The sequence below is a fragment of the Crinia signifera genome, chromosome 7 (assembly GCF_055691185.1).
Source record: "Crinia signifera chromosome 7, ASM5569118v1, whole genome shotgun sequence".
Classification (NCBI taxonomy): Eukaryota; Metazoa; Chordata; class Amphibia; order Anura; family Myobatrachidae; genus Crinia; species Crinia signifera.
Genome location: NC_139223.1, coordinates 66,572,660 through 66,591,331, shown reverse-complemented (window position 1 = coordinate 66,591,331; position 18,672 = coordinate 66,572,660). Strand labels below are relative to the sequence as shown.

General features: G+C 42.4%; 1 protein-coding gene across 1 annotated transcript; it reads right to left on the bottom strand.

Moving 5' to 3' along the window:
• Positions 1 to 234: 234 nt before the first annotated feature.
• On the bottom strand, positions 235 to 17,647 carry ARL6IP1 (ARL6 interacting reticulophagy regulator 1). The gene is made up of 6 exons (XM_083153283.1): positions 17,491 to 17,647; positions 9,902 to 10,035; positions 4,165 to 4,284; positions 2,233 to 2,350; positions 1,989 to 2,073; positions 235 to 732 (listed from the first exon to the last, which is right to left on the bottom strand). Exons 1-6 carry the CDS (start codon positions 17,524 to 17,526, stop codon positions 614 to 616), a joined length of 612 nt encoding a protein of 203 aa, XP_083009409.1. The 5' UTR covers positions 17,527 to 17,647; the 3' UTR covers positions 235 to 613.
• Between the last annotated feature and the right edge of the window lie 1,025 nt (positions 17,648 to 18,672).

Here is an 18,672-nt window from a genome sequence, read left to right as displayed (position 1 = left end):
TTGCATGGTAATCGGCTCTTTACCATAACAGATTTTTTGGCTAATTGCCTCTGATTGCTTGGCCACATTGGTTGCCTCTGATTGGTTGTTCTACAGCAATCCAGTTGGATAAAAGCTTTACATTTAGTGGGTTGGATGATTTAAAACCACATTACGTTTTTTTTTTTTAATCAAATAGTCAAACAAAGCCTCCAGAAAAATAGAAGAGGGTGACAAAATGAGCTGCCGAGACACTTGTATATTCTAGATTTTATTACATCCACTGACAGAAACACACATTTACTTTGCAAAAAAAAAAGATCCAAGACAATACACAAAAATAAATATTTACAGAAGGGGACATAAAAATGTGTAAAAGGAAAGATTTTGGATTCAGGACAAGACCAGGATTACAGCAGTTTGTAAAACGCACACAGGGATATGGACTTTGTACACATCAGAAAGACTTAAGATTTCAGTGCAACAAGTTTAAAAAGGAACAGCATTGGCAGTAACTGGGGAAGGAACTGAATTGGGGAACATGAAAGGACAGACCAGTCTTATCCCAAAACAGTCAACAAGAAAATGCTCCCATGGAAGGTTTAGTATTGTATTTAGCAAAATTATTTTCTTCTTATTCATTCTTTTTCTCCTTTTGCTTGATCAGTTTGTTTATTTCACGCTTTCCCATGCCTACAAATCTTGTAATAATTCCATGTTTGTTAAGACCAGGAACCAACAGCACAAAACTCACTGCAATGCAAGAAAAAGCTTCTGTTAACATAATTCATGTTGCACTGAGCGGATCATACAAGAACACCAAAAAAAAACAAAAAAAAAAACTAAATGATATTCCACACTAGCAGGACCACAGTCTGGTCTAGGCAGTGGGTTAGCTTTGGATAATTGTAATAGGCCCTGAACACAGGGGTTCTCACACTTCAGTCAGTAAGGAGGCCTCAGTCATTGCTGACCAGCAGAATACACACACACACACAGCAGAAGCAATTACATTTATACCGATTTTCCACTGCCACAAAAAACTGGGTTGCAGCTTTGTGAAAAAGGCTTGCACCTGGGAAGAACCCAGGTAACATTGCTCATCCAGCCTAGGTCCTGTTAAAACCCTATAGAAAGACTGTTCACCGGTGCAGGGGGGGGGGAGGTGTTTACAAATAAAGTGGTCTTATTCTGTTGAATTCCTTGCAGTGGAACATGTTTTTTTTGCTGTACATCCAACTCTGGATCAGCACCTATAGCTTTGGGGGCTCAGGGTTTGATCTCTGGAAGTGAATGCGTGTCTGGAGTTCATTAGGAAAGAATGGCCAGTGTTCCCATCAATTGCTAAAGGACATTACCTCAGATGGTATTTCTTCTAATCTTTTCTATTTTAAACCTATTGCAGTCCAAATTGTTTTTTTTTTTTTTGCAATTCAAACATTGAATGTTGAATATTGTTAATGGCTCACCACTGGATCTGCTACTAGCGCTAGAGCCGTTTAGCCTGACTAGACGTTGGACTTGAAAGGGTTAAGGTAAATGGAACAGTTGTGCGTCTCCTATTTGTACATAGCTTTAACTTGTTGGATTAAGGTTTTCCTTAGATGGGTGGAAACTTCAGAAGGATTTCTGAATAAAGCTCCTGGACAGACATTATAGAAACACACACACACACACACACACACACACACACACACGTGAAGGCTTGTCTAAAATAAGACGCCCAGGGATGGCACTGATTCCAAATAAGGGAGGAAACAAGAATGTAATCTATAGTAGTATGTAGAATAAATCATATTGTGTAAATGACTATACATTGTGGGTACACTGATTTTTAGTAGAAATCCATAAATCCACTAAGAGATCCTAAAACCCTTCTTATAAGCAGAAAGAGCCCATGTAAGCTAAATCATAGCACATTTAGTTATATTGCACGGAATGTCCAATCATCATGTAGGACTAAACCAAGGCCCACCCCTCTATCCCCAGATATTTTAGGCAACACTTACCAATGAGGTATGTTAGGAAGAGGTTATGAACCTGTTGTCCAATCCAAGCAACAACAGCAAGAGCAGATATCATTGACATGAAATACTGGATGGAGAAAAACAAAATGAGATTAATGACCTGAGCACAACATAGCTCATATACATTAAGCAATAATGGTTAAATAATGTTAAGACAAATGGGCAACATATGAATATAAGAACAGGATTAAGAGCGCAGAGAATTCTGCTTGACAAATAGTCCTACCATTTTAGGCTTCTCCTCCTTTAGGACAAAGAGGCGTTTCCACCAGCCAATAATCCGTCGCCGGGTTTTCACGAGGTTGCTGCAAATTTCATGCAGCCTCTGCTGCTGTTCTGTGGTCCTACAGTAACAGAAGAGTCACATAACGGGTTAAGATGAAACAATAGACGCACATGATCATTATTATGCCAGAGACTTCTAGAAGGAAAAAAAGGAGATCTAGAAAGATAATGAGAAAATATATAGAGATCTATCTATACCAAGATATAGGCCATTTACTAACACCCACCTTCCTGTATATTAATTAGCCCAATCATACCCATAGTATTCACCAGACAACTCCATTTTAGGTTAGAACATGAATGACTGGTTTGCAACACATTGTTACATTTGACTCAAAATATCTTCAAGAAACTGCTAAAATAAACAGAAATGTTATTATCTATATAGATAATCTGGCAGGTTAATTACCACCCAACAAAAATTAACCATAGTGTGCGTGCGTATGTACATGTGGCAGGAATACAGATTGTAAGCTCCACTGGGCAGGGACTGAAGTTAATTCTTAAATATGTTTTGTAAAGTGTTGTGGAATGATTTAGAGTAGTGTGCAAAGACACAGCTGCGATAAAAACTGCCTCCATCTTTGAATTACCTCCAAATTCTTAATCCTAGCAAGAACATAGGATTGCCTTTACATGGGAAGATTTTGTTTGGGTAAATGATGGCCTAAACCATGGGTCTTCAAATTGTGGCCCTCCAGGTGTTGTGAAACTACAAATCCCAGCATGCCTTGCCACAGTTTTAACACTCCCTTATAGCAAAACTGTGGCAAGGCATGCTGGGATTTGTAGTTTCACAACATCTGGAGGGCTGCAGTTTGAAGACCCATGGCCTAAACATTAAAAAGTAATCTTCATCAGTAAGCACAAGGTGCCAGTTTGGCTCTAGTAATACATTCCACCATTTAGCCACTACAACCCTTTCCAGAATGTACAGTTCCCTGCTCCTTTTTTTTTGGGGGGGGGGGGGGGGGGGAGAAACACAGCAGCACATCAATTCATATGCAGGCATGATCACTTACAGAATATAGGTATGTTGCATATCATTAGAATCATTAAAAGCTGCTTGTGTGCTCTAGTCACTGTTTAAGAAGACCCTTTAATGGAAGAAGTTGCACAAAGAGACCCTCGGTCACCCCAGCATGCAGTTACTAGAGGCTAGATGTTAGTGGACACATCTTTAGGTCGCACACTATAAAGTTATAGCGCAACACAAGCACAATGGCATTTCTTATTGACTGCGAGGAAGTCAGGAGCACGATGTGTGTGTGTTAATGTAACATGGGATTTCACATTACAAAGCTAGCTGCTAATTGAAACTTCCAGAGTACATTAAACTCGGGCAGAACAAACTCAAGAAACTAGGTAGTCTTTTGTACAGAAAAAAAAAAAAAAAAGTTACTAATGGCACGATTGTTGCATAGCATACATATGGAGGCGTAGTTATCTAGTCAGCCCACCAGAGCGTTACGTTCGCCGAGACAGGGACACGTGCACATCCGTTGCCACGAGTGGCTCAAACGCATGCAAGCCCCATACTCTGCGAGCTTTGGTAAATGCCGCACCAAGGCCGGATGCAGATGGGCTGGATAAACACATCTCCATCTGTACACTACTCCAGGCCTAGCTAACCTGTGGCTCTCCAGCTGTTGCGAACCTACAAGTCCCAGCATGCCCTTCCACAGTTTTGATACTAGGGAATGCTAAAATGGTGTGGCATACAGATGTGTAGCTTCCCAACAGCTAGAGAACTCCAGGTTGGCCAGGCCTACACTACTCCATAAGACGTCCTGCTGTTTGGGTTCTGAGGTCCACGTGATCTTCTCCAGAATAAGTTTAACAATACAGATTTTGGGGAAACAAAGCTACAAACCATTGGTTGGAGCCAAAAATCCTGGGAGCCAATGCTGGAACAAGATAGTCAGCCAGGCAGAAACACATAACGAAACAGGATACACCAGAAAGAACTGATGGGTCCAAGTAATAGATCATTCTGTAAGAGAAATACATTTTTAGTAAAACCTTTTTTTGATTTAAAAATGCAGAAATTACAAACAAGCCCCCATTTACCGACTGGACCCCACTGGTTATTCAGAAAAGCAATATAGCCATGTGTACGCATAGTGTCATGGATGGGGCGACTAGTGTGCCTGTGTCTGTCACACGCATGCTTGCAACACAGGTTTTTGTTTTTTTTTGCCTGTGAAAAAGCTGACGCGAAATGCGCATTGGCATGCAGCTCACTCCACTACCTAAGGAGTGATGCTGCACTTTCTTTTTTTATTTTAAAAACTTCAAATTGTACTGTGTGTTGATGGGATTATCCCAGTTATGGTAAGATAATTTGTGAATTATTCTGTTACGCTACCTAATAAGCCGCAAAAAACGGTCATTTTGACATAAGCAACCTTCATTGAAACTGCTTATATTACAGAGTGTATTAACACTATAATAAACTGTGACGATAGTCACACAACTGTGCCATCTATACCACCATAATAACTTTTTTTTTTTTTTTTAAATATTAAATGTTTATTGAGTATAAAACATATAGAAGTATGAAAATACATACAACAGTAATAGCTTATATGGTAAACACATACAGGAATGATACAAAAAAATTACTGAAGGTTATAGAACGATAACTATATGTGTAACCCCACAAAATCTAAGCCTGTATACAAAAGGGTGGAGAAGAAAACCATACAAAACGAGACAAGACAACACAGACACAGAAGGGAGTAATGATGACAAGGGGGCACAAAACAAAACAAAAAAACAAAACATGTATATATATCGCGCACTTCATACTGACATTGGGAACAATTAAGGTGAATCGCCACACTCAGGCGATTGTAAAGCCGATATATCAACATGGTCGCTACTCATGGTAGATTGACCCTGTCTCTCCCAGTATTCACTCCATTTATACCACTTTATATGAATTGAGGAAGGGGAGGAGGAGTATCCACAACCAGCCGTCTCAAATACAAAATGCTTGTGAGTATTGTTAATAATAGTTTGTATACTAGGTATAGAGTGGGATTTCCACAGTTGCCCAATGGCAGCTTTGGTGGAAATCAGGATATGTCCCATGATGTATCTTTCGCAGCTTAGGAGAGGAATCTGGGTGTGGTGGAACAGAGCCACTACGGGATCAATAGGGACAGACATCCTAAGAACGTCATTTATGAGGGAGAATACTTCGATCCACAACGGCCGCAGAACTGGGCAATCCCAGAAGATATGTAGAATTGTCCCATTGCCCCCACAGTTTCTCCAACAGAGACATGATGTCGAAGGCCAGATAAGGTGCAGCCGCTGTGGGGTAAAGTAGGCCCTATGGCATAGCTTATAAAACATTTCACAGTGTTGGAGGCATTTCGATACCTTAAAACAGGATATTGAGATCGAGTCCCACTCGGTATCCTGAAGCACTCTAGACAAATCTCTTTCCCATTTAGTTTGAGAAGTTAATTTACCCTTCTTCCCCAATAAAACAATGTGTTGGTACCACCGAGATATACCCCCTCTGTGATTAGGGGAGGTCAATCTAAAATGCATAGCAGTGGGTAGACATGGAATAGTAGATGGTTTAACCATATATGTGGATAGCCAGTGGCGTATTTGTAGATATTTAAAAAAATCACCTTTAGGGATATCAAATTGAGACTGTAGTTGGGAAAAGGGGAGTAAGGAGTCTGTACCGAAAATATCCTTCAAACAGGTTATGCCTTTCTCTGTCCAGGAGTCTAGACGAAGATCTAGAATGAGGTTGGCAAGAGTTTTAATAGGAAGGCTGGGGGTCGGTAGGGACACGTCGGAATCTGCTTAAATTACTGTATGCCAGGCACGCAGAGTGGTCCTGATTGCGACTCCAGGGCCCTCCCAATATGGGACAGCTAGCTTAGGGAGTAACAATAAGTCAGTAAGGTCGTACTTTTCTACAAAGGATCTTTCTATTAGGACCCAGGGTTTGGGAGATGTAACGGAAAACCAATCCCGTGCCTGACTAAGGATACAAGCAGAGTGGTAACTATCAATGTCGGGATAAGCTACCCCTCCGGAGTGTTTCGGCAGAACTAAAATGTGCTTAGCGATGCGGGGCTTAGAGCCCTTCTAAATATATCGTGAAAACACCTGTGTGGCTCGAAGACTAAGGGATTTGGGTATAGAACGTGGGATGGCACGAAATAGATACATCAGTTTAGGGAGCAACACCATCTTAGCAGCTGCTATGCGTCCCAGCCACGAGATTTCGTGGAGAAGCCACTCTTTTATTAACTTCTCAAATGAGCAGAGCAGGGACGTGAAATTACACTCGACCAGGTCAACATCTCTGGCTAAGTGTACACCTAAATACCGAATAGAGCGCATCTGCCATGCATATTTGTAACGATCTTTAAGTAAGGCTAATGTCATAGGGGGAACATTAAGTGGGAGAGCCTCAGTTTTAGAGGTATTCAATTTATAGTACGATATTTTTGCATAATCGTCCAGGATGGTATGGAGTCTGGGTAGGGAAGCTTCAGGATTTAACAGACACAGACCACCATAATAACTTAATATATTACAGTTGCCAAACACTGCTATTTTGACTATAAACGTCTGACATTGAACTTACACGTGGGGCTAACTAATTGAACAGTGTGTATCCCTCAATCAATAAACACACAATCATTAATACTGCTTTGTGACATTATAACATTGTATTAAACATGTGAAATTATCCATGCGCTAAACTACAGCAATATCTGACTAATGCTAAACACAGTGATCTCACTCCCAGTACACGTGGGACCGATTTATTGGATAGTGTGTACCCTGGAATATAAAAGGGTGCCATTATCAATATTGCTGTAGTATTATAACAAGATATCAATGTATGATTTAACCTATGCACAAATGTTTATTAGCAGTGTTTAATTGGTAAATGAACACAGTTACTCTGACAGAGTGACTTTACAATCGGTTACATTTACTGTATAGGTGGAAACAAATTGGATAGTGTGTACACACTTTAATAAAATCAGGTGCAATTAATAGCACCACTATCTGGCAACACACTAGGAGATTTAAGATGCTCTCATAGCTGTACACACATTGTATCAAAGTGGTTCCCTCACAGTATCCAAGCAACATTGTTTCAAGTGTTAGCAACCCATTTGCAAAATATTGAAAAATATATCCTAGTGGCTTTTCATATTGATACGTACACAAGAACAGAATAATCAACACACACAGTGCAATATTCTAATCACTTTATTTTCTTTGATTATGCACATCAAACTTGTTTGTCTATACTTCGCTGGCTTGCAGCATTTTTAAATTGATTCAAATAAAAAGGTATATTTTAATTCTATTTTTGTTGGTGGAAACTCTCAAAAACAACATAATTTAAATCAGTTGAATTGGGAATTCTTTTCTTCTTTTGTCAAGTATCTGTAAATATATTCCCAGGGAGCACCTCCAGAACCTAAAGAGATACATACTACATATCTATATATCTAAATAGGAACTACATATCATCTGGAAAAACTGAAATAGATATAACTATTAGTGCAGTATTCAATGCTGGTGCGAGGGGGTTAAACTGCGAGGATCACAGAAAACCAGTGATCCTCGCAGTTTAACCCCCGCGCCGGCCGCTCGCACTATGCAACGTTCCGGGGGAATCCTCGCCGTCACAGAACTGCGAGAATTCCCCTAAACTGCGAGAGCCGAGGCTAGTGCAGCAAACTCGCTGTAATTAGCCTCGGCTCTCGCAGCTTTTGGAGGCACATTCGCAAATTCCCCCTCGCTCAAAAAACGGAGCGAGGGGGAATTTGCGAATGAGGGGGGTCAGTTGAATACTGACAGGGTGAGCGGTGACTGCGAGCAAAAAGTCCTGCTCGCAGTCACCGCTCGCCCACGGCATTGAATATATGCCTTAGTCTGTGCGGACAACCATAATCCTGCTCAAACACAGGGTATGATTCAGACCTGATCGCACAATGGACTATTATTAATACACTGCGCATGCGTACAGTACTCGTGTGAGGCCATCCTGAGAAGATACTATTTCTCTATGCACGCCATTTGCAAGGTGATTAACAGGAAGTAGGCGTCTGGGGGGTGTGGCAACAGTCTGTTTAGTTAAAAGAAACGCTGGCGTGCCAGAAAGAATGCTGGGAGCATCCAAGTAATCGCAAGGCGTCCCTGAGCGTTTTAGAAGAGGGTGTGGGACGTCCGCTCCAGGGCGGATATGCCTTTTTCCCCATTGCACCGCCGAGTAAGTCCAGGGCTACATGGTGCCTGTGAGGACTTGTGCACTATGGGGAGCCTGTTACGATGGGTTTTGAACATATTCACTCGGCCGGGAATGGATGTGCAGCTGTACACAACCATTTGCAATGCGGGATTTCACTCTTAATTGAGCGGCATCTTAACTAAACGCTGGCCATGCAATTTCACGGGCCTAAGAGGAGGTATGAATCAGCACAGCAGACCATGCATACATACGCATCATGGCAACGATTAGAAGGTCTACATCTAATCTAGCGTTGCCAAACCAAAATACTTATCAGTTTACTAGATCACATTATGTATGCAGACACTGATTGAATGGAATAACCGCACAATACCTTAGAGCAGCGGCGTAACTATAGCAACGCAGCCCCCGCCACCGCGCGGGGGGGCGCCGGTGCTATAGTTAAACCCCCCCCCAACTTACCTATTGCGCTGGTCCCGGCGGCTCCGTTCTTCTGCTGAGGACCACCACAAAATGGCCGCCCCCATATAGCACAGTTCTCTGAAACTGTCTGCTGTGTGGGGGCGGCCATTTTGTGGTGGTCCTCAGCTGAAGAACGGAGCCGCCGGGACCAGCGCGATAGGTAAGTCTGTGGGGGATTGGGGGGGGGGGGTTGCATAGGCGGCAGGGCAGGGGTGCTTGGCGGGGCGGCGGCGACGCCCCCCTACGCCACTGCCTTAGAGTGAGTAGGGGAGGGCTGACAGTAGCTTGCTGCAGTAAGTGTGTAGTGTTAGGTATCCAGGCATTAGATCTACAGTGTCTAAGTTGCCAGTCAAAAAGTTGACATACATTAGGTCGACATGAGTTTTTAGTTTATTTTGTTGCAACAACTTGTTTATACTTTACCATCCACGTGGGTATAGAGTTAGATTATAATAGTGCCTGTAGCATGCAGCACACTCATACGGTGTCCATGTTGACCTAGGTCGATAAACACGCAAAAAATTTGTCAACATTTTGTCCATGTCAACCAAAAGTTGAGCACCATTTGACTGTTGACCTAGACACTGTAGATCCAATATAACAGAACCTTAATGTTGGGGGTGCAGTGTTTATAAATCCATGGATTATATTCCATAGCACACATCCAAGTCTGGAGTGGTAAAGAGGACCACTTCTGTAAGGTAGCCGACACATTATTCACCACGTTCAAGATTCTAACCTATCATAGATCTGGTAGTGCTGCAGCTTTGCCTAACTGCCAGGTGCGAGACTGTCCACACATCTAGCCAGATTACACAGGTAGAGATTGCTCGGGGTGTGACAAGACATAAAATGGGTTCATTAAAAAAAAAAAAACACAACACACACATTTACTTACAGAAACACAAAAGACACTGCTCCCATTATCGCAGCTGGAAACCATGGCTTCTCCCAGCGAAGGACACGATCAGTAAGCAGGACCACCTCTCCCCATCCCTGGAAATGCTCTTCAAGGATAGCAGTCTCTGCAGCCTGCAAAGGGAAGACAAGATGAGAGAGGAAGCTCAACAAGTATTTTATGTTAAAGGTAAGGGGGGCAGACACTGCAGGGAGAAACAGCTGATTGCCGAGGGAAGCCGCTGGTCGCAGGAGCACGCTCAGCGATAATGGCTAAAATCACGCTCTGTGTACAGGGCTTAAGTCTTCACACTAGTAGAGTTACCACCTAATCCATTCAATTCTGGACATATATTAATTACACAGATTCTGTGGCTGATTAAATCCAGGTGAAATGGAGTCTTGAAGTCAGCCAGCCACAGAACCTGTGTAATGAATATATGTGTCCAGAATTAAAGGGATGAGGTGGTCACCCTACTTCACACATAGACAGGATATTTTTACCCTTGCTAATACAGTATACAGGTTGAGTATCCCGTATCCAAAATGCTCGGGACCAGGAGAATTTTGGATAATGGATTATTCCGTATTTCGGAATATTTTAATATTTCAATGATGTATTTTGAAGTATCTTGCATTTATGCTGTATAAACACATAATATACACACAAATATATTTTATTACCACATAAAATACACACAAACATATTTTAATTGTTCAAAAAACAAGGTTTCAAAACGTGAAACAAAATGTGTGTACTATCTCAGCACTGAATTTGAATGCCAAGCAATCATTGTCTTGTACATATATAGTGCCAGTTACATATCATGTCCCCAGTGATGCTGTTACATATGTCCCCAGTGAGTTTTTAGCAAAAAAAAAATTTTTTTGCACTTTCTGGAATGTCTGTATTTCGGAATAATTCGGATAACGGATATTTGGATACGGGATACGGGATACTCGACCTGTATTTACATAAAACAGGCTGCGAGACAGGTGGAGATGTATGAAACAGTGGAGACTCTGTTCATGGCAACCAATCAGCTTTGCAGTAATAGTTAAGGGCATTCTGTAAAATTATAGGCCGCAGCTGATTTGTTGCCATGGGCAATATCGCCACTCTTTAAACACTTCATACCACCCTCAAGTGCTTTCACCCAGAGATAGAGCAGTTAGTAGGGAGCCTTTCTCCCTTATTTATACAACTTTATATTTCTGCATTGGTAATTAGAGACAGTACCAGGTTATCTTCACAACCTTATCTACATTTTCTAACTAAATTAGCACATCTGTATTTATCAGGCAACAATAACCCTCCATCAGGCTCCCTGCAGTCATACTTCACTCACTCAGCTGGTGCTGGTTTCTTGAATACAGGGGAACCTTATAACTAATGGATCCAGTGTAGGAGAATATAGAGAAATTTGTCCAGGATTATTATTATTATTTTATTTATAAAGGCGCCACAAGTGTTTTGCAGCGCCGTACAAAGGAACAATACAGGGAAACAAAACTTGGCATAACATTGAATAAATAACAAAAATAGAGTACAAATTAAAAGCACCACAGTTCAATACACATTACAGCTTAAATATAAGTATTGAGGACTCAATCAACATACAACTATAGCAGGGGTGGGCAACAAGCGGCCCCCCCAGCCGCCGACGAACCACACATCCCAGAATGCCCCGCATCAGCATGGCCAAATACCAAAACTAAGGCAAGGCATGCTGGGATGTGCAGTTCACAAGCACCTGGAGAGCCACCGTTGCCCACCCCTAAACTAGAGGCTTGAGGCCAATGATGGAGATGAGTATGCAGACGAAGATGGTTACTGAGTGTTGGAGTATAGGAGAGCTGTGAGTGAAATGTGAAGAGAAGTGGGCTTTGACAACAGGAGGGAAAGAGGGCCCTGCTCGGAGGAGCTTACAATCTAGCTCAGGATTCATTAATTGCTGGAAAAACACTGTTCTCCAAATCCAGACATTCAGAAATGGTCGTACTAGCTCTGGGAACCAGGCTATATGTGTAACAAATACTATATTGGTCAAATTACAAATTAGTTGCATGTGTGGCATTAATACAACAGCCTCAGGTATCCTAATAATTAGACATTGGAGCAAGGTCACTGATCAGGGAACTCAATGGCTGTACACATGGCGAGATATTGGCCAATGGACAATTTTGACTCGATGCACTGGATATTTTGTCTAAGTGATTTTGTCTAATGGGCCCTACACACATAGCGATGGGTGTAGGGTTTCCTAGCTATACAAGGTCAGCTCTGCTGCAGCGCTGTCGCTCAGCACCAGTGTTATCTGGTGGAGAACACTGGCAATCAGCAAGATTGATGGTCACAGACCCATTGCTGTCGTTTAGCCCCCCCCCCCACACACACCCACCTATGTAGGGGCATTTTCTAAGCGACTTGTGTGTGTAGGCCCTATAAGGAATGATAGTCTGATCTACTCAAAATTGCCTTGCCTGCACAGTCAATCTATGCTAGACAATATTGACTAAGCAGGAGAAAAATAGGAAGATTTTGACTAGTCAAAATCTCCTGCCAGATTTTCTCAGTTTGTACACCCCTCAGAGGCAACTGCAGCATGCCTGCAAAATGACATGTAACAGAGAAAGATGCGATCCACAGTAACGTGCATGATGTACTTTGCACAAGTCCACTGGTCATAACACAAGAAAATGTAACAATAGGATCATCTCATCAAAGTTGTACTTGCAATGTACAATCAAAAATGATTGATAAAGTATAAAACTTATGCTGGGTACACACCAGGACGACTAGGGCCCGATCCCCTCAATCTAGATCCAATTCTGACCAATTGGATGTAGATTGTAGGTAGATTGGGCCCTTTTTTTCCCTGTTCTGGTCCGATCCCGATCCGTGGTCAGTCGTTATTCAGATCCTACCTGCTGCAGGTAGGATCTCAATGACGACCGTACAGCCGGGTGCGGGTCGCCATCGGATCGGACCCACTCACGGTGCACATCGTGAGCGGGTCGTCCCCCCCCCGCGCGTCACCGTGAGCGGGTCGGACGAGACACTGACGACCCGCTCATGATGTGCATCGCGAGCGGGTCGTCGTGGTGTGTACCCTACATAAGTCCATCATCTGAAATAATTTGTACAGTCTATTGATAGAGAGTTTCCATAACCTAATATAACAACAGGTGCACATGTTGCCAGTACATGGGGATACTGACAATGTTTAACATTTTTAAAACTGCAACTTTTGACAATACAAAAATTGCTACTTTTAAAAATCCTGGCGGTCTATAGGAGAGGCAATGGAAGCATAATGATTTCCGGAGTGCCTCTTAGGAGTTAAGGCGTGTACACACTGTGCGATTTTGCTTGCAATTCAGATTGAATCGAACGGCAAGCAAAACGCATTTGAACTGGACTATATAGTACAGATCTGCCCTAGACAGTGTCTATATTACGGTTTGATTCACACTAAACGCGAGCATGCATCCGGATTGAAACGGCATCAAATGCAGCTGAAAGCCGTTTGATGTCCATTCAATTCGATTTTGGCTATATAGTCAAAATCTAACACAAGATCTAACAGTGTGTACACAGCATTACATAAACTAAAGTGCAACACTACAGCAATCATGATCAGCAACAAGTAGACCTGTGCAACCAGCCCACTGGAGAGGTCTGCAGTAGTGCCTGTAATCAGGTGTCCTGGGAGAGAATACACTTGGCACCAGGAAGGGGATGGTTGCTGTGTATCCTCCCATCTTGGCAGCACGGTGAGAATATTAAATAAATTAACCTGAAACTAAAGTCCCCAGTCCAGGATTAGTTATTTATTTGTTACCCCATGCCAACAAAACCTGTACAAAATGGTCAATCTGTCCGTACATCACTACAATGATATTATTCCAGAAGAAAACCTATCGCGTCAATAGGCCTTGATCATACCCTGCAACCTGTATGCAAGAGTTACAGTAACCCTCTAATTCACCCGACTGCCCTGCTGTACCTGCTCCTCTGAACACCTGACCAGGAGGAACTATGAACAGCCTGCTTGTGGATGGATAGATATACAGTGTCTAGAAAGGTCAACAGCAAAAGGTCGACATGGTCTAAATGTTAAGAGCTTTTCACAGTTTTTGGGGTGTCAATGTTGACACGGATCATCCATGAGTAAGGCTTTCCCTGACACAGCCCGCTTCACTCCCTATGCTTTGGACATGGTGCCTCACTATTATATTCTACCTCTATGTCGACATGGATGGTGATGTATGAAAAAAGTCCCCAAAAAATGAAAACAATTGTGAAATCTATCTGCAGGACACCGAACCACCCCCACCAGAGAGGTGCTGCAGCAGCAGATACACAGTATGCACCAATAAGACTTAAGCAAACGAGGAATGGAATAGCGGGTAAGGGTCAACCCATATTAGGTCGATCAGGGTTGGAAGGGCTTTTTGAGTTTTTTTTTTACTTTTTGTCCTGAATGTGGTGTCGACACAGACACCACCAAAGTGTACCACTGCGCACGCCATGCTTTGGGCACACCATTTTATTCTCCCACCCCATATTGGATGGTAGGGCATGAAATATAACCTGTTGGCACATGCCGGCTCAAGAAATGTAAAAACTCATGTTGACCTATTGACACCGACCGAATGCTTGTGTTGACCTTAGCCATTTTGACATTTCATGTGTCGACATTCAGTGGTTGACCCAATGCATGTCAACATAAATAGGGTCAACTGCATGACCATATCACAGAATAGCCTGGTGGCAGCTTCCACATGGCTATGTCCAGTTCCTACTTATGGGACCCATACATTAAGCTTTTATTGTTCTGCCAATGCCTGGGTACGGAAAATCTCCAACAATTAACATCAAGAAGTGGATTTTTAACATTGCCAGATTCCCTGATTGATGTCCACCAATCGGCGTATCGGAAAAGCTAGGAGTGGCAGCTAAATGCCGATACACACTGGGCAATTTTGAGCTGACAGTAGCTCAGTTTTGCAATTTGAGCTGCTTTCAGCTCAAAAGCCGTGCATTGTGTACAGCCCGGCACCCGCATCATCGCTGGCCCGGCCACTTACCTGCTGTATTACCAGCCAATGAGTGATGGGGTGGATGGCTTTTCAGTGTCCTGCTAAAGCTGCCCACCCCTGGGAAAATCGCATAGACGGGCTAGAAACGTGCAGTGTGTATGCACCTTAAGATGAACGGCCCCAATTATTTAACCCCACCAAAAAAAATATAAAAAAAGACACCTAGTAGATACACTGGGGGAAATTTACTAAAGGAAATTTGTAAAAAAATTAGGTGTATTTGTATCCAGAAATACACTTATTTTTTACATTTACTATCCCGAAAATACGGCTATTCATATTGATGTGCTTTCCTTTAGTAAATTTCCCCCTTTATGTGTATAACATAGTAGTAGTACGTTTATTTATAAGGCGCCGCAAAGTGTCCGCAGCGCCGTACAAAGCAAACAAAAAAATTACGAGGTAACGTACAGGGTGTGTTGAAAAATACAGTATAAATAGGGGTATAGCTGGTAGAACTAAAATCAGCATCAGTTCAGAAGTAAGTAACATACCCAGGTCACTCATATAGTGTCGACCTAGATATTGTCAAGCAGCCATCAGTACCTCCACCTAGACAACGTTAAGCCATGTTCACAAGGAGAGTGTGAAAAACATGGCTTTTACCCAGCATTTTAAAAGTCAAATTCCCGGTTGAAGCAGTTCTACCCGGTAATTTGCCTTTTAACATGTTGGTTTTTTTTTGCAATGTGAACGGGTCAAGCCGTGTCTGCATATCCGGAACTCAAACATGGATAAAAAGCAGGGTTGGAGACCCGGGAATTTTGACACGGGTTGACGTGTTCCCACTGAAAAAAAAAAACAGTGTTAAAAGGCAAATTACCGGGTCGACATGCTAAACACGCTTTCCCCTCACGGAGGGTGCTCAGTGATAGAAACTATAAAAACAAACTAAAGTACACTCCTGCCTTTCCTTTATTTGGCTGGAAAGGTCACTCCGCTCTAAAGTCAAGCAAGTTTGGCTGGGATCACATGCGTTCCTTCCCAGGTTGGCTCAGGGGGCGTAATATGTACTTGATCTGTGTAAAGGTGCCCATACACGTACTGATTACCCGGTACTTTTTGTGCTAAAATAGCATCGCTGTGCATGCGATGCAATGCTATTTTAGCACAAAAAGTACCGGATAATTGGTACGTGTATGGGCACCTTTAGTCCTTGCCACTGGATTTTAGCCTCATTGTACTAGTCTGTTATCATACATGTTTGATGTATTGTTCCCCATATTTGCTTTATATTGACCACTGCTATTTTTGTTACAGCACTGCCAATTTTGAATTGTATACGATCTTCTTTTCTGCAAAAAATAGTAAAATAAAAAAAATAAAAAACAACACACACTAAAACTATTATTATTATAATAATAATAATAATAATAATAATAATAATAGAGGCAAGAGTTTGTGTTGTCTGTTCACATACTCATTTAATGTGTGCTAGCGTTTGTAGGTCTGCTGGAATTTGGGAAAATTAGGCATTTCAGGACAACTTCTAGCATTAGATTTTACTGAACAATTACATATGGGAAAACAACGAGCTAAAACTAAACAGCTGCCAATTTCACAAGACCATCAACCGCCAGTTATCGCCACGGCTGCCTAAATCCGTTGCAATCCTGTTACCTACCCAGTACTGTGAAGCCATGTAAACAATCAGATAACAGACACCTCCCTGCTTGCCGCCTGCCCTGTCACAAAGCAGGCAAGTCATCCTCACTACAACACATCTGCTGCAGCTATTGGGGCTGCAGGACAAGATTTACATCCTCTCCGGTTACATCCTGGGAGCATTACTACACACAAGCACAGCAGCATAGTACTAGGCAAGGGAAAGAAAGACTAGTGTGATACAGGACATGCTGCTTGTGTCATGGCATAAAGGTTTCAGTAGCCAGAAGTCTTGCAAAAGGCATTGGAGGCTGGCAAGGGTAGTGCCATTTGGTAGCAATCTGCATCAAATCCAGTTCTATGGTCAGATGCAGAGATGACTGGAAATAACATAACAGTTTCCATATTAACTGAAACCATGCAACTACTAGGGCATACTGGAACATGTAGTCCCTTAACAATTGGAGGGGCACGGGTAAAATCCTTACAGGTTATTGCTACCTTCACTGTCAGCGTGTCATGTCGGTTTTGATATTTTACACATGTTGACATAAATGTCGGCCTAGCGAAAGCAGATTATATACCTGCAAACCCTGTTCCTGTGGCAGGCAGTAAGCATGACTAGCAGTCCCAATGCATCATCATGAAATCCCGGGCATTACATCATAAATGCATATGGCTGCAATATTTCCAGGAACCTACTGTAGAACACACAGGAGGGGCACACTGTGTATGACACAGGTAATAATAAGCATTAAGCTCAGCCTGGCAAAAGGGGTGCAGATGCCAGGATGCACAATGTCAGGCCCATATGGTACCTGGAAGCAAGCACCCCATAATGACGGTACTGCCTTTACTGAACGGGTATACAGTACTTACCAGCTGATTAGTGCTCTTGTTGTCGCCCTCCGCCATTGTGTATCTCACAGCACACACCGCCCTCAGCTACACAACGCTCACCACAACAACTGCCTGTGTGCCTGACGCTCGCTGGATGAGGACATAAATAGCCGCTCCCAGCATACACCGCGACACAAGGGCTGCCTAGGAACGCCGAAGTATACGCGCTCTGACTGGTTGAGTCGTGCATAAACTTCGCTATGGCAGCCAATCACCACACTGTACCCAGTAAGTTGACAGTTATTATTTGAATTGCAAAAGACTTCAGCATCGGCATGGATAGCAGTATCTACCAGCGCTGTGTATAGTGCTAGGGAGGCCATAGACTATCGATGTTCGCAAAACATCGATGGTTTGAACCTAGTGCTTTAGTTTTGCACATCGATAGTGAAAGTCCAAATAGTTTTCAGCCATCGATGATGGGAACCGATTACTTATTTTATTTTTTCACTCAATGTACGTCTCAGGGTCAGGGATGGGACATCAAAAGAAAATATCAGTTGAATGATGTTTTTCAACATTGGTTAGAAAACATAATTTAGACCTAAACATTGGTACTCTAAAACCGATGTTAACCGATGTTTCTTTATATATTTCAATAAACTGTCTACTTAATAATATAATACGCTAATGAAATTATAAATAATCCTTCTATTAAGTTTGTTGGAGGCTTACAGTTTACACACACATTGGATATATGATTCATGTTTTGAGGGAAATAAAAAAAAAAATTAGTGAGGGGGGAAAAAATGAAGCATTAACTTATTGCAGCAACTCACAATCTGCTATTTGTAAATATTTTCAAGGTACTTCCTCGTCTTGGCGTGGACCCCAAAATAACCATTGCGGCTCGCTGTATGCTATATAAGTTCCATAGCGTAAGCTGTGGCTGCAAAGATGAGGAAGTACCATTTTTAACTTGATTTATAACCGTAAAAACAGGCTAAGTTGAACATAGAAAACAACAAAAAAAACTGTACATACAATGCAACATAGAACAGGGTTGCCAACTTTGTTATTCTCCTCTCCGGGAGAAGCCCGGAGAGGAGAGTTTCAGCAGCCGCTCAGGGGGCGGGGCTTAAGCGTGACATCACTAAGCCCCACCTCCATGATGCTAAACCATTAAATTTACGGATCTCCGTGGAGGGGGCGGTGCTAAAA

Bases quoted from the DNA above. Each gene is read 5' to 3' on its own strand.
- ARL6IP1 (XM_083153283.1), bottom strand. From the start codon at position 17,526: ATGGCGGAGGGCGACAACAAGAGCACTAATCAGCTG. The intron at 2,351-4,164 runs GTTTGTAGCTTT...CTGTTACTGTAG, and splicing joins ATTTTTGGCTCCAACCAATG to GACCACAGAACAGCAGCAGA. The intron at 2,074-2,232 runs GTAGGACTATTT...TTCTCCATCCAG, and splicing joins AGGAGGAGAAGCCTAAAATG to TATTTCATGTCAATGATATC.